Source organism: Pseudophryne corroboree, chromosome 9, assembly GCF_028390025.1.
Source record: "Pseudophryne corroboree isolate aPseCor3 chromosome 9, aPseCor3.hap2, whole genome shotgun sequence".
NCBI classification, from domain to species: domain Eukaryota; kingdom Metazoa; phylum Chordata; class Amphibia; order Anura; family Myobatrachidae; genus Pseudophryne; species Pseudophryne corroboree.
In genome coordinates, this window is record NC_086452.1 from 109,826,130 (window position 1) to 109,851,740 (window position 25,611).

At 46.4% G+C, this 25,611-nt stretch overlaps 1 protein-coding gene across 2 annotated transcripts in view; it reads left to right on the forward strand.

Moving 5' to 3' along the window:
- Positions 1–21,647, forward strand: part of FAM20B (FAM20B glycosaminoglycan xylosylkinase) — a 28,703-nt gene extending 7,056 nt beyond the window's left edge. For both annotated transcript variants that reach the window (XM_063939745.1, XM_063939744.1), the window contains 6 exons: positions 564–650; positions 730–839; positions 4,316–4,487; positions 4,560–4,751; positions 17,778–17,837; positions 17,918–21,647. In XM_063939745.1, coding sequence (XP_063795815.1) covers positions 564–650; positions 730–839; positions 4,316–4,487; positions 4,560–4,751; positions 17,778–17,837; positions 17,918–18,149 — 853 coding nt within the window. In that variant the 3' untranslated portion in view covers positions 18,150–21,647. The remainder of the gene's footprint in view (positions 1–563; positions 651–729; positions 840–4,315; positions 4,488–4,559; positions 4,752–17,777; positions 17,838–17,917) is intronic.
- Positions 21,648–25,611: the final 3,964 nt, after the last annotated feature.

The following is a 25,611-nucleotide window of genomic DNA, read 5'->3' on the forward strand; positions in this document are numbered from 1 at the left end:
TTCGACCCATAGCATGCTCATCGTGCATGTTTTGATTACGATGCGATGCGCGGTCCGCGGGCTGCACATATGATCACTCAATCCCAGCAATGCTGAATTGCGGCTCGTACGATAGATCGAAAGGTGCTTTTGCACCTTACGATCTATCGTACGCCGGTGAGCTAGCAGGAGGGGGGTTGGGGTTTTGTGCATAAGTGCCATAGGCCAATGTGATGCACTGTGGCCTGTTGCTGAGCTTCTCCTCCCCCCAGTGCGGTCAGGAGAAGGTGGAGACTACACCCAAGAATGATCCAGTTGTCGGGGAGCATCTCCTAGTTGCCATGGGTTACCAAGTTATTTAATTTACAGAGAACTTGCTTTGTATTAGATTATGTGTATAGTTTTTAAACGCATATGTGATAACCTGTAATAATTTGCACTTACCTGGTTCAAAGTATTTAAGAGAGGAAATTCATCTATGTACATGTAAGTGCTTCTGTGGGGTTATTAAGATTTATAAATCTCCTAGTATAGTGTATGCGGCACTTTGCTGTCTGATAAACATTCATTTGCTTTGATTACAGATACAGCCGCGATTATGTTGTGGAGGGGGAACCGTATGCTGGGTATGATCGGCACAATGCGGAGGTGGCTGCTTTTCATCTGGACAGGTAAGGTCTGCCATGTGGAAGTGGATGTAGGTCCGTGTGTTATGTCCTGGTACTGAGGCTATGGTTTCCATTTCTGCAGGATTCTTGGCTTCAGGCGCGCCCCTTTGGTGGTTGGCCGATATGTGAATCTTCTCACCGAAATTAAACCTGTAGCCACCGAGCAGCTGCTAAGCACCTTTTTGAAGCAGGGTGAGTATAACCTATTTGTGGAGCAGGTTCTATAGAACAGCACTGCTCTTCCCCGCACAGTACGAGCCACCAGTCTAGAATCCTTCAAAAATTGACTAAAGACTTACCTATTTACTCAAGCATTTTACTAATATCTACTGTTAAGCTTGTTTTGTATTTTGAGCTGTAAAGACAGCCGGGATCCTAGCTTCCGGTAACACGTATGTATTCCAGTGAGGCAGTCTAGTGCTTGGGGGGGTACAGTTTCCACTCCAGCTCATGCAGAAGTCATCCACCCTCAGAAAAAGATGATGATAATAGCAACTCTTATTGCAAATTGAAAAAGCTGCGGGAATGGGGGACATCCTAGTTTTAGGGGATTTGAACTATCCGGATATAAATTGGAGTAACTATTCATGTGTAAAAACTAGGAGCAGCAGGTTCTTAAATACATTAAAGGATCAATACTTGACTCAATTAGTCGAGGACCCAACCCAGAGGTAAAGCTATTCTGGACCTAGTTATTACCAATAATGTTGACATTATATCAAACACTAAAGTTGGGGAGACCTTGGGAAACAGTGACAACTATATGATCACATTCGACATCAGTTTCAAGAAACATAGCTATAAGGGAACAACTAAAACATTTAACTTTAGAAAAGCTAACTTCAGTATGCTGAGACAGTCACTAAACGACATTAACTGGGAAGTTTTGTTTCATGGTAAATACACAACGGAAATGTGGGTAGCTTTTAAAGGGTTGTTTGATAGCAGTATTCACAAATTCATTCCCATGAGCAGTAAATGCAGGAGTACTAAACACAAGCCAGTGTGGCTCAATAAGGAGGTCAAAGAAGCAATGGCTAAAAAAAAAAGCATGCTTTCAAAACATTTAAATTTAATAAAGGGGAGGAGTCATTCCAGCATTATAAGGAATGCAATAAAAGTGCAAAAAAGTAATGAGGGCTGCTAAAATTGTAAACGAAAAACAAATCGTTATACAGAGTAAAACCAATCCTAAAAAGTTTTAGACATACATAAACAGAAAAAAAGTAGAAGGAGAACATAGGCCCACTAAAAGATGAATTGGGAGCTTTGATAAACAATGATAAAATAAAAGCTGAAATACTGAACACATTTTTCCCCTCAGTATTCACCACGGAGGATCAGACGGTGAGAGTAGTGCATAATGATAGTGAAGGTAATGACTCTTGGCTTGTTTAAGTGAGTAAGTAGTCCTGGAGAGACTAAGCAACATAAAGATTAATAAGTCACCAGGCCCAGATGGTTTTCATCCGAGGGTTATTGTGGAGCGTAGGTCACAGCTAGCAAAACCCCTATACATGATTTTCCAAAGTTCAATTACATCAGGCATGGTGCCAAAGGATTGGAGCATAGCTGAAGTAGTGCCTTTATGTAAAAAGAGAACTAAAAATAATCCTGGTAACTATAGACCAGTTAGTTTAACCTCTATAGCGGGTAAAATATTGGAAGGTATTTTGAGGGATAGCATACAGGATTATCTGCAGGTTAATAAGATTATTAGCAAAAGTCAGCATTGGTTTGTAAGGGACAGATCATGTCAACCTAACTTAATCAGCTGCTATGAGGACATGAGCGCGAATCTTGACCAGGGTAAGGCAGTGGATTTGGTGTATTTAGATTTTGCAAAAACATTCGATACAGTGCCTCACAGGAGACTGATCATCAAGTTAAGGGAACTTGTCCTAGGATACACTATTTGCACATGGATAGGTAATTGGCTGGATAACAGAATACAACGAGTAGTGGTCAATGGGATGTTCTCCAGCTGGGCACCAGTAGTTAGCGGTAGACAAGGGTACGTACATGGCCCGCTACTGTTAAATATATTTATCAATGATCTAGGAATAGGCCTGGAAAGCACAGTGTCAATCTTTGCAGATGATACTAAACTGTGTAAGGTAATTAATTCAGAAAGCGATGTGGAGTCTCTACAGAATTATTTGAACTTGAAACCTGGGCATCTAAATGGGGAATGAGGTTCAATATAGAAAAATGCAAAGTTATGTATTTTGGGACAAAAAACACACATGCATCCTACACTCTAAATGGGGAAAATGTAGGGGTAACCGTGGTGGGAAAAGATTTGGCGGTGCTCATAGATAATAGGCTTAGTAACAGTACACAATGTCAAAATGCAGCAAAAAAGGCAAGTAAAGTGCTTGCGTATATAAAACGGGGCATTGAGACATGGGACGAGGATGTAATCCTGCCACTGTACAAATCATTGGTACGTCCACACCTTGAATATTGTGTTCAATTTTGGGCACCATATTATAAAAAAGATATCGGGGAACTAGAAAGGGTTCAAAGGCGAGCTACTAAATTGATTAAAGGGTTAGAGAAACTGGAGTACGTGGAAAGGCTTACTAGGTTAAATATGTATACACTAGAAAAGAGGCGTCTAAGAGGAGACATTATTAATATCTTCAGATATGTAAAGGGTCATTACAAGGAGCTAGCAGGGGATTTGTTCATCAATAGAACTCTGAATAGGACACGTGGGCACTCACTGAGGCTAGAGGAGAGAAAATTTCGTACACAACGTAGGAAAGGGTTCTTCACGGTAAAGGCAATAAAGATTTGGAACTCCCTGCCAGAGAAGGTAATAACGGCAGACTCTGTAAATGCATTTAAAAACAGATTGGACAAATTTCTAACTGGAAAAACGCATCCAGGGTTATAGCATTTAGCAGAGTGACATTAATATCTGGGAGTGGTAGAATCATAGTTGTCAATTGGTACTAAACCATTACTTCAGCAGGTGCATTATAATATGAACAGCTTAACACAGAATACAGGTTGAACCCAATGTGCATTTTGCCTCTTTTCAACCTCACTAACTATGTAACTATATAATAATAATAATAATAATAATAATAATAATAATATTTATATAGCACTTTTCTCCTAATAGGACTCAAAGTGCTTTACAAGTCCTATTAGGAGAAAAGTGCTATATAAATATCATTATTATTTTATTATTATCATCATCCTGTTCTGGGGAAGGATGAATTCTGCATGAGCTGGAGTGGTAACTGTGCCACCCATGCACTAGACTGCCTCATTGGAACACATACGTGTTACCGGAAGCTGGGATCCCGGCTGTCATGATCTGGACAGCAGGATCCCGGCCACCAGTACGCCGGCAGCGGGTCAAGCAATAGAAAGCCCCTTGTGGGCTTGCTGCGCTCGCCATGCTGCAGGCATGGTGGCTCACCGCGCTCGCCACAGGTTATAATCCCCCCTCTATGGGGGTCGTGGACACCCATAGAGGGTATTCCAGTGGCGGCATTTCGCCACCTTTCGGGATTCCGGCGTCGGCATTGTGACTGCCAGGATCCAGACAGGCAGTCTAGTGATTGCCTCCCGTCTCATTGGCAATCCAGCCTGCAAGATAAAGGTTGGAGACTACAGTGTGTAATTTCATTTTTCCATATGCCGTTCCACAGGGAACAACACCTGCTTCTATGGGAAGTGTTACTACTGTCGTGAGACAGAGCCCGCCTGTGCCGACCGGGAAGTGATGGAAGGTTCAGTGACTCTCTGGCTCCCTGACGTTTGGCCCCTGCAGAAGCACAGACACCCTTGGGGCAGAACTTATCGAGAGGGAAAGCTGGCAAGGTGAGGCACAGGATGAACGACCCCCCATTTCACACTTCTGCCTCCTATTCCTGACATACATGTTCCTCTCAGGTGGGAGTATGATGAAAGTTACTGTGATGCTGTGAAGAAGACCCCGCCCTATGATGCTGGGCCTCGTCTGCTCGATATCATTGATACAGCTATCTATGATTACCTGATTGGGAATGCAGATCGTCATCACTATGAGAGCTTCCAGGATGACGAGGGTGCCAGCATGCTTATACTGCTAGACAATGCCAAGAGGTCAGTGTGCCCGGCCATCTCCTAACCCACCACCCCTATTAACATACCCTGCTCCCGACCAAGGTTACGGAGCTGAGACCCGGGGATTCCCCGCGTCGCAGTGGAAAAGGGGTATTAGTGACTCCTAGCTGATCATGTTTTGTTTTATCTAGAAGACGATGTAAGGTCTTTGTTTAGTCCCACCCTCCAATACAGAAATAGGTTTGGGTCATCTTAAGTAACATAACCAGCATCACCACCCTATACTTTGTAACTGTCATAGGGGGGTATTCAATGAAGTGCCGTTTTTTCGACTACTGCACTGATTCGACACAAGGTATTAATTTTTGCCCTTTTTTTTAATTATAATTATTATTATTTTTTTTATCCGTTTTCGCCTATGCAGATCCACTCTTTTATTTATTTATTTATTTATTTATTTATTTGTTTATTTATTTATTTTTGTCGAATCGGCATGTAAAATTTCGCCAAAAACGGGATAAATGCCTGCAAATTCGCCAAAACACGTGTATCAGCTGCAAATTTGCTGATACACGTGGTTTTTGCCAGTGCCGAATTTTTCGACCAGTCAAAAAACCGGCACGGGCATCGAATAGGTCAAATGTAAATTCAACCTACAAATGGGCGATAAGTGCCGTTTTTTCAACCGAAAATCGGCACTAATTGAATACCCCCCTTAAGCAGAAGATTCTCTGTACTTGGATGGAGCTTAGTTGGGATTGCCAGACCTCACAGGGGAGGGGGTCATAACACCCCGGGCTTAGTGTGAACAGTCCCATGTAAATAGGAGAGATCATATATCCTTTACCTTTTTGTAGAAGCTAAAATATTGTACATTTATTAATATCTTTATTATGTACATTCAGAAGTACCATCAATGTAAAAAGTGACTTGAGCAGGGTTTTAGCTACGCAAAATCCATCATCCTCATTAGATATATAGATAAGCATACATTCCAGCTATGCTATTTTGATGATGGTTTTTTTTTTTCCAATCCTGTATTTTTCTAATGACATCAAAACTACAAGTTGTAGGTGATTATCACAACTTCTCACAACTACCGATAGTTGAGATTAGGTTGGTTGGGGGTTTACCCATTCTACACAAAGCAGTCTTTCTATAACAGGGGACCGTAGGGTGTACTTGGTAATATAGTAAATATGAATGTAGCATATACCATCCCTCAGCATGTACAGTGGCTGGATCTCTGGGACCATAACTTGTGTGTGCCCAGATCTGATCGTTCTGCATTCCAGCTGAATTCTACATTGCACAAGTAACCGGTCAGACAGTCGCTGTATAAATAATCAGCATCTATCCAGCTTTGCCAGCTATCCTTTCAACATTTAGGCGCATAAACACGACACCCCTGAGGGAGAATAAATAGATTGGCGCGCCACCGTGCCCGCAGCGTGGCGAGCGCAGCAAGCCCGCAAGGGGCTCATCTGCACTCGACCCACTGCCAGCATTCCGGCGATCGGGATCCCGACCTACAGTATTGTTATATATTAATACAACTTCATCCCGTTTGTGTCCATTTCAAGGTGATGCGTGCTATATTACTAAGTTGTCATACTGTTCTCATTTATGTTTCTCTGACGTCCTAGTGGATGCTGGGAACTCCGTAAGGACCATGGGGAATAGACGGGCTCCGCAGGAGACTGGGCACTCTAAAAGAAAGATTGGGTACTATCTGGTGTGCACTGGCTCCTCCCTCTATGCCCCTCCTCCAGACCTCAGTTAGATTTCTGTGCCCGGCCGAGCTGGATGCACACTAGGGGCTCTCCTGAGCTCCTAGAAAGAAAGTATATGTTAGGTTTTTTATTTTACAGTGAGACCTGCTGGCAACAGACTCACTGCAACGAGGGACTAAGGGGAGAAGAAGCGAACCTACCTGCTTGCAGCTAGCTTGGGCTTCTTAGGCTACTGGACACCATTAGCTCCAGAGGGATTGACCGCAGGACCCGTCCTTGGTGTTCGTTCCCGGAGCCGCGCCGCCGTCCCCCTTACAGAGCCAGAAGCATGAAGATGGTCCGGAAAATCGGCGGCAGAAGACTTCAGTCTTTACCAAGGTAGCGCACAGCACTGCAGCTGTGCGCCATTGCTCCTCATACACACTTCACACTCCGGTCACTGAGGGTGCAGGGCGCTGGGGGGGGGGCGCCCTGAGCAGCAATAAAAACACCTTGGCTGGCAAAATAATCACAATATATAGCCCCAGAGGCTATATATGTGATAATTACCCCTGCCAGAATCCATAAATAAGCGGGAGAAAAGTCTGCCGAAAAAGGGACGGAGCCATCTACCTCAGCACACTGGCGCCATTTCTCCCTCACAGTTCCGCTGGAAGGAAGCTCCCTGGCTCTCCCCTGCAGTCTGCACTACAGAAAGGGTAAAAAAGAGAGGGGGGGCACTAAATTTAGGCGCAGTATAACTTATAGCTGCTATAGGGGACATAATTCAGTTAGTCCCTGCATTATATAGCGCTCTGGTGTGTGCTGGCATACTCTCTCTCTGTCTCCCCAAAGGGCTTTTGTGGGGTCCTGTCTCCTGTTAAGAGCATTCCCTGTGTGTGTGCGGTGTGTCGGTACGACTGTGTCGACATGTTTAATGAGGAGGCTTATGTGGAGGCAGAGCAGATGCCTATAAATGTGATGTCACCCCCTGCGGGGCAGACACCTGAGTGGATGGATTTATGGAAGGAATTACGTGCAAGTGTCAACTCCTTACATAAAAAATTTGACGACATGCCAAATGCGGGACAGCCGGCTTCTCAGCTCGTGCCTGCCCAGACGACTCAAAGGCCATCAGGGGCTCTAAAGCGCTCACTACCTCAGATGGCAGACACAGATGTCGATACGGATACTGATACCAGTGTCGACGACGAAGAGTCAAATTTAATGTCCACTAGGGCCATTCGTTGCATGATTGAGGCAATGAAAGAGGTATTACACATTTCTCTGACGTCCTAGTGGATGCTGGGAACTCCGAAAGGACCATGGGGAATAGCGGCTCCGCAGGAGACTGGGCACAACTAAAGAAAGCTTTTACGTCACCTGGTGTGCACTGGCTCCTCCCACTATGACCCTCCTCCAAGCCTCAGTTAGATTTTGTGCCCGGCCGAGGTTGGATGCACACTAGGGGCTCTCCTGAGCTTCTAAAAAGAAAGTATATAATTAGGTTTTTTATTTTACAGTGAGACCTGCTGGCAACAGGCTCACTGCAGCGAGGGACTAAGGGGAGAAGAAGCAAACCTACCTGCTTGCAGCTAGCTTGGGCTTCTTAGGCTACTGGACACCATTAGCTCCAGAGGGATCGACCGCATGGAACTGGCCTTGGTGTTCGGTCCCGGAGCCGCGCCGCCGTCCCCCTTACAGAGCCAGAAGCAAGAAGAGGTCCGGAAAATCGGCGGCAGAAGACATCAGTCTTCACCAAGGTAGCGCACAGCACTGCAGCTGTGCGCCATTGCTCCTCATACACACTTCACACTCCGGTCACTGAGGGTGCAGGGCGCTAGGGGGGGGCGCCCTGAGCAGCAATAAAAACACCTTGGCTGGCAAAAATACCACAATATATAGCCCCAGAGGCTATATATGTGATAATTACCCCTGCCAGAATCCATAAAAAAGCGGGAGAATAGTCCGCGAAAAAGGGGCAGAGCTATCTCCTTCAGCACACTGGCGCCATTTCTCCCTCACAGCTCCGCTGGAAGGAAGCTCCCTGGCTCTCCCCTGCAGTCTACACTACAGAAAAGGGTAAAAAAGAGAGGGGGGGCACTAAATTTAGGCGCAGTGTATATATAACAGCAGCTATAGGGGACATAATTCAGTTAGTCCCTGCATTATATAGCGCTCTGGTGTGTGCTGGCATACTCTCACTCTGTCTCGCCAAAGGGCTTTTGTGGGTCCTGTCCTCTGTTAGAGCATTCCCTGTGTGTGTGTGGTGTGTCGGTACGGCTGTGTCGACATGTTTGATGAGGATAAAGATGTGGAGGCGGAGAAGATGCCTATAGAAGGGATGTCACCCCCTGCGGGGCAGACACCTGAGTGGATGGACTTATGGAAGGAATTGCGTGCACGTGTCGACTCCTTACACAAAAAATTTGACGACATGCCAAATGCGGGACAGCCGGCTTCTCAGCTCGTGCCTGTCCAGGCGTCTCAAAGGCCATCGGGGGCTCTAAAACGCCCGCTACCTCAGATGGCAGACGCGGATGTCGACACGGATACTGACACCAGTGTCGACGACGATGAGTCTAGTCTAATGTCCACTAAGGCCATTCGTTGCATGATTGAAGCAATGAAAGAGGTGTTACAAATTTCTGATATAAACCCAGGTACCACTAAAAAGGGTATTATGTTTGGGGAGAAAAAACTACCCGTAGTTTTTCCCCCTTCAGAAGAATTAAATGAAGTGTGTGAAGAAGCGCGGGCTTTCCCTGATAAAAGATTGGTAATCTCTAAGAAGTTACTAATGGCGTTCCCTTTCCCGCCAGAGGATAGGTCACGTTGGGAGACACCCCCTAGGGTGGATAAAGCGCTCACACGTTTGTCTAAAAAGGTGGCACTACCGTCTCTGGATAAGGCCGCCCTCAAGGAACCTGCTGATAGAAAGCAGGAGGCGATCCTGAAGTCTGTATATACACACTCAGGCATTATACTTAGACCAGCTATTGCGTCAGCATGGATGTGCAATGCTGCCGCTGCGTGGTCAGATTCCCTGTCAGAAAATATTGACACCCTAGACAGGGACACTATTCTGCTAACCGTAGAGCATATAAAAGACTCAGTCTTATACATGAGAGATGCACAGAGGGAGATCTGCCGGCTGGCATCTAAAATAAGTGCATTGTCCATTTCTGCTAGGAGAGGCTTATGGACTCGCCAGTGGACAGGGGATGCAGATTCAAAAAGGCACATGGAAGTTTTGCCTTATAAGGGTGAGGAGTTATTTGGGGATGGTCTCTCGGACCTAGTTTCCACAGCAACTGCTGGGAAGTCAGCATTTTTACCCCATGTTCCCTCACAGCCTAAAAAGGCGCCGTTTTATCAGGTACAGTCCTTTCGGACTCAGAAAAACAGGCGTGGAAAAGGCGGGTCCTTTCTGTCCAGAGGCAGAGGTAGGGGAAAAAGGCTGCAACAAACAGCAGGTTCCCAGGAGCAAAAGTCCTCCCCCGCTTCTTCCAAGTCCGCCGCATGACGGTGGGGCTCCACAGGCGGAGCCAGGTACGGTGGGGGGCCTCCTCAAAAATGTCAGCGATCAGTGGGCTCGCTCACAGGTGGATCCCTGGATCCTGCAAATAGTATCTCAAGGGTACAAACTGGAATTCGAGGCGTCTCCACCCCACCGGTTCCTAAAATCTGCCTTGCCGATTACTCCTTCAGACAGGGAGGCTGTGCTAGCGGCAATTCACAAGCTGTATTCCCAGCAGGTGATAATCAAGGTGCCCCTACTTCAACAAGGACGGGGTTACTATTCCACAGTTTGTGGTACCGAAACCGGACGGTTCGGTGAGACCCATTTTAAATTTGAAATCCTTGAACACATACATAAAAAAATTCAAGTTCAAGATGGAATCGCTCAGGGCGGTTATTGCAAGCCTGGACGAGGGGGATTACATGGTATCCCTGGACATCAAGGATGCTTACCTGCATGTCCCCATTTACTATCCTCACCAGGAGTACCTCAGATTTGTGGTACAGGATTGCCATTACCAATTCCAGACGCTGCCGTTTGGACTCTCCACGGCACCGAGGGTGTTTACCAAGGTAATGGCGGAAATGATGATACTCCTTCGAAGAAAGGGAGTTTTAATTATCCCGTACTTGGACGATCTCCTAATAAAGGCGAGGTCCAAGGAGCAGTTGTTGGTGGGAGTAGCACTATCTCAGGAGGTGCTACACCAGCACGGTTGGATTCTGAATATTCCAAAATCACAGCTGGTTCCGACGACACGTCTACTGTTCCTGGGTATGATTCTGGATACAGTCCAGAAAAAAGTGTTTCTCCCGGAGGAGAAAGCCAAGGAGCTGTCATCTCTAGTCAGAGACCTCCTGAAACCAAAACAGGTATCGGTGCATCACTGCACGCGGGTCCTGGGAAAGATGGTGGCTTCTTACGAAGCAATTCCTTTCGGCAGGTTCCATGCCAGAATCTTTCAGTGGGACCTGTTGGACCAATGGTCCGGATCGCATCTTCAGATGCATCGCCTAATAACCCTGTGTCCAAGAACCAGGGTGTCTCTGCTGTGGTGGCTGCAGAGTGCTCATCTTCTAGAGGGCCGCAGATTCGGCATACAGGACTGGGTCCTGGTGACCACGGATGCCAGCCTTCGAGGCTGGGGGGCAGTCACACAGGGAAGAAACTTCCAAGTACTATGGTCGAGTCAGGAGACTTCCCTACACATAAATATTCTGGAACTAAGGTCCATTTACAATGCCCTAAGTCAGGCAAAATCCCTGCTTCTACACCAGCCAGTACTGATCCAGTCAGACAACATCACGGCAGTCGCCCATGTAAATCGACAGGGCGGCACAAGAAGCAGGATGGCAATGGCAGAAGCCACAAGGATTCTCCGATGGGCGGAAAATCACGTACTAGCACTGTCAGCAGTGTTCATTCCGGGAGTGGACAACTGGGAAGCAGACTTTATCAGCAGGCACGACCTCCACCCGGGAGAGTGGGGACTTCATCCAGAAGTCTTCACGCTGATTGTAAATCGATGGGAACGGCCACAGGTGGACATGATGGCGTCCCGCCTAAACAAAAAACTAGAGAGATATTGCGCCAGGTCAAGGGACCCTCAGGCGATAGCTGTGGACGCTCTAGTGACACCGTGGGTGTACCAGTCAGTTTATGTGTTCCCTCCTCTGCCTCTCATACCAAGGGTACTGAGAATAATAAGAAAACGAGGAGTAAGAACAATACTCGTGGTTCCGGATTGGCCAAGACGAGCGTGGTACCCGGAACTTCAAGAGATGATCTCAGAGGACCCATGGCCTCTGCCGCTCAGACAGGACCTGCTGCAGCAGGGGCCCTGTCTGTTCCAAGACTTACCGCGGCTGCGTTTGACGGCATGGCGGTTGAACGCCGGATCCTGAAGGAAAAGGGCATTCCGGAGGAAGTCATTCCTACGCTGATTAAAGCCAGGAAAGATGTAACTGCAAAGCATTATCACCGCATATGGCGGAAATATGTTGCTTGGTGTGAGGCCAAAAAGGCCCCAACAGAGGAATTTCAACTAGGTCGATTTCTGCATTTCCTACAAGCAGGAGTGACTATGGGCCTGAAATTAGGCTCCATTAAGGTACAGATCTCGGCTCTGTCGATTTTCTTCCAGAAAGAACTAGCTTCACCACCTGAAGTTCAGACGTTTGTGAAAGGAGTGCTGCATATTCAGCCCCCGTTTGTGCCTCCAGTGGCACCTTGGGATCTCAACGTGGTGTTGAGTTTCTTAAAATCACATTGGTTTGAGCCACTTTAAACCGTGGATCTAAAATATCTCACGTGGAAAGTGGTCATGTTATTGGCCTTGGCTTCAGCCAGGCGTGTGTCAGAATTGGCAGCTTTGTCATGTAAAAGCCCTTATCTGATTTTCCATATGGATAGGGCGGAATTGAGGACTCGTCCCCAGTTTCTCCCTAAGGTGGTATCAGCTTTTCATTTGAACCAACCTATTGTGGTGCCTGCGGCTACTAGGGACTTGGAGGATTCCAAGTTACTGGACGTAGTCAGGGCCTTGAAAATTTATGTTTCCAGGACGGCTAGAGTCAGGAAAACTGACTCGCTATTTATCCTGTATGCACCCAACAAACTGGGTGCTCCTGCTTCTAAGCAGACTATTGCTCGCTGGATTTGTAGCACAATTCAGCTGGCGCATTCTGCGGCTGGACTGCCGCATCCTAAATCAGTAAAAGCCCATTCCACAAGGAAGGTGGGCTCATCTTGGGCGGCTGCCCGAGGAGTCTCGGCTTTACAACTTTGCCGAGCTGCTACTTGGTCAGGGGCAAACACGTTTGCAAAATTCTACAAATTTGATACCCTGGCTGAGGAGGACCTGGAGTTCTCTCATTCGGTGCTGCAGAGTCATCCGCACTCTCCCGCCCGTTTGGGAGCTTTGGTATAATCCCCATGGTCCTTTCGGAGTTCCCAGCATCCACTAGGACGTCAGAGAAAATAAGATTTTACTCACCGGTAAATCTATTTCTCGTAGTCCGTAGTGGATGCTGGGCGCCCATCCCAAGTGCGGATTGTCTGCAATACTTGTACATAGTTATTGTTAACTAAAGGGTTATTGTTGAGCCATCTGTTGAGAGGCTCAGTTGTTTTCATACTGTTAAACTGGGTATAGTATCACGAGTTATACGGTGTGGCTGGTAGGAGTCTTACCCGGGATTCAAAATCCTTCCTTATTATGTCAGCTCGTCCGGGCACAGTGTCCTAACTGAGGCTTGGAGGAGGGTCATAGTGGGAGGAGCCAGTGCACACCAGGTGACCTAAAAGCTTTCTTTAGTTGTGCCCAGTCTCCTGCGGAGCCGCTATTCCCCATGGTCCTTTCGGAGTTCCCAGCATCCACTACGGACTACGAGAAATAGATTTACCGGTGAGTAAAATCTTATTTTCTGATATAAACCCAGGTACCTCAAAAAAGGGTATTATGTTTGGGGAGAAAAAACTACCAATAGTTTTTCCCCCATCTGAAGAATTAAATGAAGTGTGTGAAGAAGCGTGGGCTTTCCCCGATTAAAAAATTGGTAATTTCTAAAAAGTTACTAATGGCGTTCCCTTTCTCGCCAGAGGATAGGTCACGTTGGGAAACTCCGCCTAGGGTGGATAAAGCGCTCACACGTTTGTCAAAAAAGGTGGCACTACCATCTCCGGATACGGCCGCCCTAAAGGAACCTGCTGATAGAAGGCAGGAGGCTATACTGAAGTCTATATATACACACACAGGTGTTATACTGAGACCAGCTATTGCTTCAGCGTGGATGTGCAGTGCTGCTGCTGCATGGTCAGATTCCCTGTCGGAAAATATTGACACCCTAGACAGGGACACTATATTGCTAACCGTAGAGCATATAAAAGACTCAGTCTTATACATGAGAGATGCACAGAGGGAGATCTGCCGGCTGGCATCTAGAATAAGTGCATTGTCCATTTCTGCTAGGAGAGGCTTATGGACTCGGCAGTGGACAGGGGATGCAGATTCAAAAAGGCACATGGAAGTTTTGCCTTATAAGGGTGAGGAGTTATTCGGGGATGGTCTCTCAGACCTTGTTTCCACAGCAACAGCTGGGAAGTCAGCATTTTTGCCCCATGTCCCCTCACAGCCTAAGAAAGCGCCGTATTATCAGGTACAGTCCTTTCGACCCCAGAAAAACAGGCGGGGAAAAGGCGGGTCCTTTCTATCTAGAGGCAGAGGTAGGGGAAAAAAGCGTCAACAAACAGCAGGTTCCCAGGAACAACCCCGCTTCTTCCAAATCCGCCGCATGACGGTGGGGCTCCACAGGCGGAGCCAGGTACGGTGGGGGGCCGCCTCAAAAATTTCAGCGATCAGTGGGTTCGCTCACGGGTGGATCCCTGTATCCTTCAAGTAGTATCTCAGGGGTACAAGCTGGAATTCGAGGCGTCTCCCCCCCCGCCGTTTCCTCAAATCTGCCTTGCCGACAACTCCCTCGGGCAGGGAGGCTGTGCTAGAGGCAATTCACAAGCTGTATTCCCAGCAGGTGATAGTCAAGGTGCCCCTACTTCAACAAGGACGGGGTTACTATTCCACACTGTTTGTGGTACCGAAACCGGACGGTTCGGTGAGACCCATTTTAAATTTGAAATCCTTGAACACATACATAAAAAGATTCAAGTTCAAGATGGAATCGCTCAGGGCGGTTATTGCAAGCCTGGACGAGGGGGATTACATGGTATCCCTGGACATCAAGGATGCTTACCTGCATGTCCCCATTTACCTTCCTCACCAGGAGTACCTCAGATTTGTGGTACAGGATTGCCATTACCAATTCCAGACACTGCCGTTTGGACTGTCCACGGCACCGAGGGTGTTTACCAAGGTAATGGCAGAAATGATGATACTCCTTCGAAAAAAGGGAGTTTTAATTATCCCGTACTTGGACGATCTCCTTATAAAGGCGAGGTCCAAGGAGCAGTTGTTGGTCGGAGTAGCACTATCTCGGGAAGTGCTACAACAGCACGGCTGGATTCTAAACATTCCAAAGTCACAGCTGGTTCCTTCCACACGCCTACTGTTCCTGGGGATGGTTCTGGACACAGAACAGAAAAGAGTGTTTCTCCCGCAGGAGAAAGCCAAGGAGCTGTCATCTCTAGTCAGAGACCTCCTGAAACCAAAACAGGTATCGGTGCATCACTGCACACGAGTCCTGGGAAAAATGGTGGCTTCATACGAAGCAATTCCATTCGGCAGGTTCCATGCAAGGACCTTCCAGTGGGACCTCTTGGGCAAGTGGTCGGGATCGCATCTTCAGATGCATCGACTGATAACCCTGTCTCCAAGGACCAGGGTGTCTCTGCTGTGGTGGCTGCAGAGTGCTCATCTTCTAGAGGGCCGCAGATTCGGCATACAGGACTGGGTCCTGGTGACCACGGATGCCAGCCTTCGAGGCTGGGGGGCAGTCACACAGGGAAGAAATTTCCAAGGACTTTGGTCAAGTCAGGAGTCGTCCCTACACATAAATATTCTCGAACTGAGGGCCATTTACAATGCCCTAAGTCAGGCAAGGCCCCTGCTTCAAAACCAGCCGGTACTGATTCAATCAGACAACATCACGGCAGGCGCCCATGTAAACCGACAGGGCGGCACAAGAAGCAGGATGGCGATGGCAGAAGCCACAAGGATTCTCCGATGGGCGGAAAATCACGTCATAGCACTGTCAGCAGTGTTCATTCCGGGAGTGGACAACTGGGAAGCAGACTTCCTCAGCAGACACGACCTACACCCGGGAGATTGGGGACTTCATCCAGAAGTCTTCAAACTGTTGGTACACCGTTGGGAAAGGCCACAGGTGGACATGATGGCGTCCCGCCTCAACAAAAAACTAAAGAGATATTGCGCCAGGTCAAGGGACCCTCAGGCGATAGCTGTGGACGCTCTGGTGACACCGTGGGTGTACCAGTCGGTGTATGTGTTCCCTCCTCTGCCTCTCATACCAAAGGTACTGAGAATAATAAGAAGGCGAGGAGTAAGAACGATACTCGTGGTTCCGGATTGGCCAAGAAGAGCTTGGTACCCAGAACTTCAAGAAATGATATCAGAGGACCCATGGCCTCTACCGCTCAGACAGGATCTGCTACAGCAGGGGCCCTGTCTGTTCCAAGACTTACCGCGGCTGCGTTTGACGGCATGGCGGTTGAATTCCGGATCCTAAAGGAAAAGGGCATTCCGGAGGAAGTCATTCCTACGCTGATAAAAGCCAGGAAAGAAGTAACCGCAAACCATTATCACCGTATTTGGCGAAAATATGTTGCGTGGTGTGAGGCCAGGAAGGCCCCAACAGAGGAATTTCAGCTGGTCGTTTTCTGCACTTCCTACAGTCAGGAGTGACTATGGGCCTCAAATTGGGTTCCATTAAGGTCCAGATTTCGGCTCTGTCGATTTTCTTCCAGAAAGAACTGGCTTCAATGCCTGAAGTTCAGACATTTGTAAAGGGAGTGCTACATATTCAGCCCCCTTTTGTGCCTCCTGTGGCACCTTGGGATCTCAACGTGGTGTTGAGTTTCCTGAAATCACATTGGTTTGAGCCACTTAAAACTGTGGATTTGAAATATCTCACGTGGAAAGTGGTCATGTTATTGGCCTTGGCTTCGGCCAGGCGTGTGTCAGAATTGGCGGCTTTGTCATGTAAAAGCTCTTATCTGATTTTCCATATGGATAGGGCAGAATTGAGGACTCGTCCCCAGTTTCTCCCTAAGGTGGTATCAGCTTTTCATTTGAACCAACCTATTGTAGTGCCTGCGGCTACTAGGGACTTGTAAGATGCCAAGTTACTGGACGTAGTCAGGGCCTTGAAAATTTATGTTTCCAGGACGGCTGGAGTCAGGAAAACTGACTCGCTTTTTATCCTGTATGCACCCAACAAAATAGGTGCTCCTGCTTCTAAGCAGACTATTGCTCGCTGGATTTGTAGCACAATTCAGCTGGCGCATTCTGCGGCTGGATTGCCGCATCCTAAATCAGTAAAAGCCCATTCCACGAGGAAAGTGGGCTCTTCTTGGGCGGCTGCTCGAGTGGTCTCGGCTTTACAACTTTGCCGAGCTGCAACTTGGTCAGGGGCAAACCCGTTTGCAAAATTCTACAAATTTGATACCATGGCTGAGGAGGACCTTGAGTTCTCTCATTCGGTGCTGCAGAGTCATCCGCACTCTCCCGCCCGTTTGGGAGCTTTGGTATAATCCCCATGGTCCTTACGGAGTTCCCAGCATCCACTAGGACGTCAGAGAAAATAAGATTTTACTCACCGGTAAATCTATTTCTCGTAGTCCGTAGTGGATGCTGGGCGCCCATCCCAAGTGCGGATTGTCTGCAATGCTTGTATATAGTTATTGCCTAACTAAAGGGTTATTGTTGAGCCATCTGTTGAGAGGCTCTGTTATATTTCATACTGTTAACTGGGTATAGTATCACGAGTTATACGGTGTGATTGGTGTGGCTGGTATGAGTCTTACCCGGGATTCAAAATCCTTCCTTATTGTGTCAGCTCTTCCGGGCACAGTATCCTAACTGAGGTCTGGAGGAGGGGCATAGAGGGAGGAGCCAGTGCACACCAGATAGTACCTAATCTTTCTTTTAGAGTGCCCAGTCTCCTGCGGAGCCCGTCTATTCCCCATGGTCCTTACGGAGTTCCCAGCATCCACTACGGACTACGAGAAATAGATTTACCGGTGAGTAAAATCTTATTGTTAAGTGCAGAATACCTTTACCTCTAAATGTATTACCATAAACGTAATGTATATTTTTATTTTATTTTTCTAATAAAAATCCTTTTGCTCGTCTTCCAGTTTCGGCAATCCATCAATGGACGAGCGCAGTATTCTGGCCCCCCTGTACCAGTGCTGCATGTAAGACCATGTGATCTCTTGTACATATGTATTCCATCTGTGATCTATTTAATACTAACCTCCTCCTCCTTTGCTTTCAGCATTCGTGTCTCCACCTGGAATCGTCTCTCTCACCTAAAACACGGCACTCTCCGCTCTGCCTTGCTTTCTTCCACCAGCCATGACCCACTGCATCCAGTCCTGTCTGAGGCTCATATGGAAGCCTTGGAGCGCCGTCTGAATGGGATATTAGGAACCGTCCAGCAATGTTTAGACCAGTTTGGCACAGATGTGGTGATGGTGGAGGACCGAATGACTCTTTCTCATGTTTAATACCAGTGCTGTATAATAGAGACTTTTTTCCTTTAAGGAACATCCAGCTGGTGTGAATATTTTTTTACAATACGCCTGGAAGACTGGTATAAACAGCACAGTGCCCCCACAAACTGCAACCCACTTGGGGGAGGGATATTGGCCAGGTGCAGGAACTTATACCCCCTCAGCCATGTTCTAGGATATGGGCTTCTACTTATTTTTATTAAAGCTAGAGAACATCACAAGCCCTCGATGCTTTGAGGGTGCAAAAACGGTTCAGGAAGAAAACGGGAAGTTTTATTTTCAGTTCGTAATTTATTCTTTTCAATTTTTCAGCTTATTTTTTTTTTTCTTTGTCTTCTTAAAGGTTACCTTGCTTTTTAATCTTTTAGAGTGCTGGTTTACAACCATGCAGTTTGCACAGTGTCCACATGGTGGCACTGCCACCTTTTCCAGAAACCATGTGGCTAGTTCATTGTCCCGTGTAGCAGGTTTGACATATACGGCTGTGACCCTGCTAATTCCAGAAGAGAATTAGACTTTTAATTTATGAACTAGTACTTTAGAATCTGGAATTACAAATTTGGGACTTTTTCACTGCTGGTCTTTGGTTTTCAATGGCAGCTGCACGCATTACATCATTAATCCCCTCCTTACCTGAGAGGGCTGAAACGTGTTAATTTACTGTATTTCACTGACTACTTTCTCCCTTCTCTTAATCTGAAAATCACTTGCCTATACTCTGTACTGTTCTTTGCTCATTGCTGGGTTTTTGTTGTTGAGTTTTTGTGTGCAAACCTCATGTATTGTTCCCTTACATGACAGACACAGAGCAATAGTTTCATCCAAGCTTTTACATCAGCTTTTGCTTGGAAATCCTCATACAGCCACTTCCTGTCTAATACAATTGAATGCAATTGTATTTTCTTCTGTGTTATGGTATATAACTAAATAAATGAGCTGTCCTGGGTGCACACAGGTAGTTTTAAATCACTTGTGCTGCCTTAAGGGGCCTACACACTGGACAGTGTTTTCGACCATCGATATTATCGATGGTTGATTTAACCTACACATTGTACGATATCGATGGGTCAATTTGGACAATACAATATCGTTCAAATTGACTAGCATGTATCAACGATGAACGATTGCGGGCATGTGCATCGTTCATCGTTGATGCATACACACTGAAAGATATGAACGATTTATCGTTCCTTTATGAACTATATCATTCATATCTTTCAAGAGATCGCCCAGTGTGTAGGCCCTTTTAGTCTTCTCCGGTGATTAGATAGAGAAAAGGCAGGAGATGACCCCTTTGCATTAGGGATCACCGATCCCTATAGCAACAAGCACAGTGCATCCGCAGACTCCTCTTTACATAACTTAGGGATAATGGGGATGCAAATAACAAAGTGTATAACTTTTATTTCCCATCCGTGTTCATTCTCTGTGTATCAAGATGGCTTTGTCGCCTTCGGATCAATGAATTAACCGGCGTGTAAGAACAGAACAGGAGGTGATTGGTCAGATTACGGTTTCCTCATGATCACATGGTACTGTACATATTGGCTGAAATCTCCAGTTAGCTATACTGTAAGTTTACTTCATGCTGATTTTAGGTCGAGAAGAGATCACAGATGTATAATAAGTTGACAATGGTGGAATTTGGAAGATGTGATTTTGAAAAGTATGAATTCTACAATTTATAAAAAGTGCAGATAAAGAGAAGGAATATCTTGCGTAAGCAAATGTCGCTTCTTATTAAAAATATTATTTTACTACACAGCTGACGGAACAAGCACAAATGGCTTTTAGAAATGTATGCACGGCTTGAGCCTTATATGTTGGTCTCCATTCATACACAACATAGCACCTGGGTTCACATGTTGGTTAAAAAGATAGTAATAAACTAGATGGCTTTTACTGAATGGTATATTTAGGTGTGTGGGATAATTTTTTTAGACATTTATCATATCCACATGATTAGAATATCGCCACAACGTTCCTGGTGGTCTGGCGGTGACTTACCTGGTACAGCGGGCATGACTTCCAACTCGTCTTGCAGTGGTTCCGGTGATGAGAACCCCTAACCCCCTCCCTTCCCCCCCAGTGCCTAACCCTAACCTTCCCTCCCATAACCTAACCCTTACCCTCTGTCTGTGCATAAAATTCCCCCTAGTACTGAAATCTTACCTCTCCTCCTATATCTTAACCCTTACCCTCTGGTCTGTGCATAACCCTAACCTCCCCTCCTGCAGCCTAACCCTAACCAACCCTGCCTTCCCATATCCTAACCCTTAGACTCTGGTCTGTGCATAACCCTAACACTCCCCCTGGTGTCTAATCTCCACTCCTGCAGCCTAATCCTAACCCTCCCCCTAGTGCCTAACCCTAACCTCTCCTCCTATATCTTAACCTTTACCCTCTGGTCTGTGCATAACTCTAACCTCCCCCACTGCAACCTAACCCTAACAAACCCTCCCTTTCCATATCCTAACCCTTAGACTCTGGTTTGTGCATAACCCTCACCCTGGTGCCTAATCTCCACTCCTGCAGTCTAACCCTAATCTCCCCTACTGCAGCCTAATCCTAACCCTCCCCCTAGTGCCTAACCCTAACCACCCCTCCTGCAGCCTCACCCTCCTTTCCATATCCATGTGCAGAGAGTGTTATATTTGGGTGGGTTATTTTGTTTCTGTGCAGGGTAAATACTGGCTGCTTTATTTTTACACTGCAATTTAGATTGCAGATTGAACTCACCACACCCAAATCTAACTCTCTCTGCACATGTTATATCTGTCGTCGTCCCCCCCTTCAGTGCACATGGTTTTGCCCAACTGCTAACAAAGTTCCTACTGCGATCAGCTCAGAATTACCCCCTTAGTCCTGATCGGCTTGGTCTGTGTCTACCACTCATAGCTGGTTCAGTTGGATATAAGGAGCACAAATACATTTTGTGTGTGTGTGTATGTATAGCATTGCAAACCTTTTCTGAACCTTTGCATAAGCTCTATTATGTAAAAGGCATGAGGATACACACCTATAGTACACTCTGCTATTACATAATAGTAATAAGTGGACAAAGTAACTGCAATGTTTCTCTTGTACAGTACGTTCCTACATCCAGTAGGTGGCGCAGTGTAACTCCGCTGTACAGTGCTGTTTGCCAGGTTATAGTAGGGCATTAGTAACAGGCATGTGGTGTGTGCTTTTGGGTATTTTTCCATTTTTCTCTAACAACTGCAATGTTCACATTTATTGCTCTGTGTCTGTGTAAGCTCTTCTTCATGTGTCATAATGTTTACATGTCACACCCGTGTAGTACATGTCACAGGCGAGTCACTGAAGGCTCTTTTTGTTTATTTTTATTGTGAAAAAGCTGCTATGTTCATACAAACTACAGTGGAAGAGAGAATTTCTATGACTTGTTATGTACGTTCCAGGTTGGGAGAGGTGCTGGGCTTTAGCAGGAATGGGGCAGGTAAAATTTTAAAATAAAATGTATACAATGAATGGCAATGGTTCTCTCCTTTCTTTCCCCTTCATTTTCTTATAGTGAAATTATATTTTTGTTTTTTATGTTCATTTCACTTTCGTGTCTCAATTCTCCATAATGAACAAGCTGAAATATCTCTTGAATAGAACATGTACCAGATGTTCTCAATGTAACTTCAAACACATCTTGCATCATAAAGAAACTTTCATATACATTTGATGCAAGGCTTTTTCATATTGGTTCTGTTGAGGTGCCAGGGTGGGTAAGGAGCCCAGGCGTTTCTACAATGGGTGCAGTGTGTGCGGTGCACAAGGGCCCCCTGGGTCCAGGGGGCACACCCTGCACCCATATATTATACTTACCCTTCCAGAGTCCCATGGCGGCGTCCCTGCCGTGCGGACACAAATCACTTGGAAAATGGCCGCCATGGCATTATGCCAGAGTCTACTATGGCCAGAGAGGAGGGGGCCTGCAACAAAAGCTGAACGCATGTCCCTTCCTCTCTTAAAACACGCTTGATAAGGAGGGACCACAGAAATACAGTTACACGGAACCACTGTAGAACACACAATGCATACATCCTGTAGCACAGGAGTTCTCGATCACTTTCCACCTGAGTACACACAGGACCGGTACTACTTGCTCATCAAAGGTATACAAAGCAGGGAGGCGCCAGCCTGGAGAGGCGCTCTCCCCGCTCTGCTACCTTGCTGATTTGCACTGCCGGCTGCTGCAGTCTGCGCCTGTTACACTATATGACCGGCAGTGTGAAGAGCCCCATCTGGTGCTGGTGGGCTGGACCTCCTCACAAATTGGCGGCCGCGTGACAGTGTCGCAGCTGCGTTTAGGGCATCTCTCTCAGAGGCTGAGCTGTGCGGCTGCATACAGTATGTGAGTGTCTGCGGATGCGAGGGCCAGAGACCCCTGTTAAGCAGCAGGAGCAGTGCTGTGCATCCTGTATGACCATAGCCGCACAGCTCCTACTTTCCTTGCTGGTGGATCCTTGCACTATAGTGTAGTGGAAGCAGGCTGCAGGACCCACTCTTCCTCCTAAAGCAACGCTGAGAGACCCGCTCCTTCTCCACCAAAGGCAATGCTGTGACTGTTATACCTGCATCTCCTTCACTGAAGGCACTTCTGTAACTGGGATCAGTGAGCAGCAGAACAGAAATCAGGCTGGTAAGTGTTGTGATCTTCTGGGGAGACTACTGTTTGCCAGGGATGGTATATGGAAGCACTGTTTATTTATCATCATTCATTGAAATGGAGATTATTGTATAGAGGAGAGGGGACTGTACATTGATAAATGAAGTAACAGCTCTCAGCACACACCTTTTGAAGGGTCACTAGCCATTGCAGGTTTTTTCTCTGCTCCCCCCATAATACCCTTTCTCTGGGCAGGATGTACCAACTTTGTCTGGTACATCCCGCTACTTACCAGGGGCCTATACTGCAGTTAAGAGGGCTCTGTTCATGCTGCTCCCCTGCACCCCTATTCCCCCGCAAGTCCGCATTTACAGGCTGTGTCTGCCTGGTACGCACCACAGAGCATGAGGTGAGGCCGAAGGCTGGCTGGACGACTGGCATACCTCCCAACATGACCCTCTCCAGGAGGGACAGAATGTTCTGTTCCTGGAATTCCCTCTTAATGATTGCCATCACCTGTGCTGAAACACCTTTCTTATCCATTAACCCGTTCAAAACACAGGTGCCGGCAATCATACTGTACATTAAGAGAAAAGTCCAGAAGCATTGTGTCCCTCCTGGAGAGGGTCATGTTGAGAGATATGGACTGGGGGCAGCTTGGACTTGCAGTTTGGCCTTCATGAGGAGTGTGTGTAAGAGGCACTACTAATGTGAGTTTTATGTGTGTAAGCAGCACTACTGTGGGCATTATGTGTAATGGGTACTACTGCTGTGGGCATTGTGTATAAGTGGTACTACTGTGTAGTGTAAAATGTATAAGGGGCACTTCTGTGTGGTGTAATGTCTGTAAAGGGTACTACTGTGTGGTGTAATGTGTATAAAGGACACCACTATGTGGTGTAATACGAATCAGAGGGACTACGTGCAGTGTAATGTGAATAAGATTATGACACTGTGGCATAATTTGAATTGGAGGTACTGTTGTGTGGGCAAACCCCTTTTTTGCGGCACATGCTGTCCCTTTATGATATATTGGAGGCATGGCACAAAATAATAGTTTGCAGGGGGGTGGGGTGGGGGGCTGAAAACCTGAGCACTGGCACTAGGTACCCATTTGCCTTTTGTACCCCCCAACATTTGCAGGGCAATACTTTTGTAATGAAAATAATTGCTATATATAAAAGCAATAAATGTGCCATAAACAAGTTAAAATAAGACACATGAGTAGAATGAATCGTAAATATAAACAGTATTTCTCACTTATTACAATTTATGAAACAGGACTGGATTTAGGGTAATATGGCCGGATGCTGAAAATGATCAAGGGGGGAGATGTATCAAAACTTGGAGAGAGATATATTACAAACCAGTCAGCTTCGAACGGTCATTTTACAGGCTGAGTTTGGGAGAGCAAAAAAAAAAAAAGTGACAGAATCTGATTTATACTTTATCTCTCTCCAAGATTTGATGCACCTCTCCCACAGTGTCTATAGTGCGAAGCGGAGATGCGACCAGTGCTGTGTGCCTAGTGCCATGTGGGAGTGACCATATTGTGGGCGCAAATAGAAATACAATTTTAATTGAGAACCAAAACTGTAGCACATATTTATTAACCTACCATCTAGCGTCTGCTACACTAATATCTAATGTAGTGGCATGTACCTATCTCTCACCAGCACAACATTGTACAAATCCCTGGCGTTCTATTTCCAGACACATGTAGTTGGAATGGGGCCCACGTAACTTGTGGCATGTGCCTCTCTTCCACTGAGCCAGTGAAATACAGAATGGCCCAATTTTTATAATGTCATTTTAGAGAACATGGAAATTGCCGTTTCCTTCTATTGAACATGTTATAGGGGCCAGTTTAGACTTAGGGACCAGCAGATGTCGCTATGGTAACAGCCAGAAACCTGTTGGGTTAGCTGTGTATTATGTATCCAGTCTGGTGACATAAGGTGTGCGTTTACTATGATGACTAATGTCACAGATAAAGGGCACATATCTGACTGAAACTGGATAAATCCAGGCTTGGACTGGCCCACAGGGGTACAGGGGAATCCACCGGTGGGCCTCGCTGCCTGGGCCCCCCACCTCCTGCTCTAAGGATCAGGTTCCAGACTATGTACTTGAATTATACATTATACATATGTTACCTTATACTGGACTATGGTGTATTTTCTACAGTGCATTGCTGATAAGTAATCTGGTACATTATCATGCATGAAGCAGCTGAATTTACTGTATATATTTATGAAAGGGCCCAGATGTTGCACTCTCTAATGGTTAGTCAAACCAATGAGGTGGAAGGCCACACCCTCTCTGCAGACTGGCCACACCCCTAACATGTGGCCCCTACCACAGCATTCCCCCGGAGGGCCCTACATGCCCCAGTCCGACACTGTATAAATCTACACAAATAACTACTGCATTATGCCTTTAATGTAATGAATAGGGATTGGTATATTGTAATGAGAGCCTGGCATTGCTATATATTGCAGCTCGTATCACATTTTCCTTGAGTGAGTTTCAAGAGTTGTGAGTTTCAAGAACATCACAGTCCATTAAGTGTTCTGTAGCCATTAAGGTATGTATAACCGTTTAAATGTGTGCGCTTGCTGTATATTCATTACTTATACATATAAAGCTTTTTCCCATTAGTCAACTAAAAGTTCAGTTGGGAATAAAGTATTATTACTATTACTCCCTTACAGGGAGAGGTGAGATCCTCCCAGGGCCTGCAGCAGGCCTCGGCTAGTGTGGGGTTAAGCTATGATGAGTCAGGACTGCGCTGAGCCCTGCCATTGGGTTGGCACATCTCACTCCAGCAGAGAA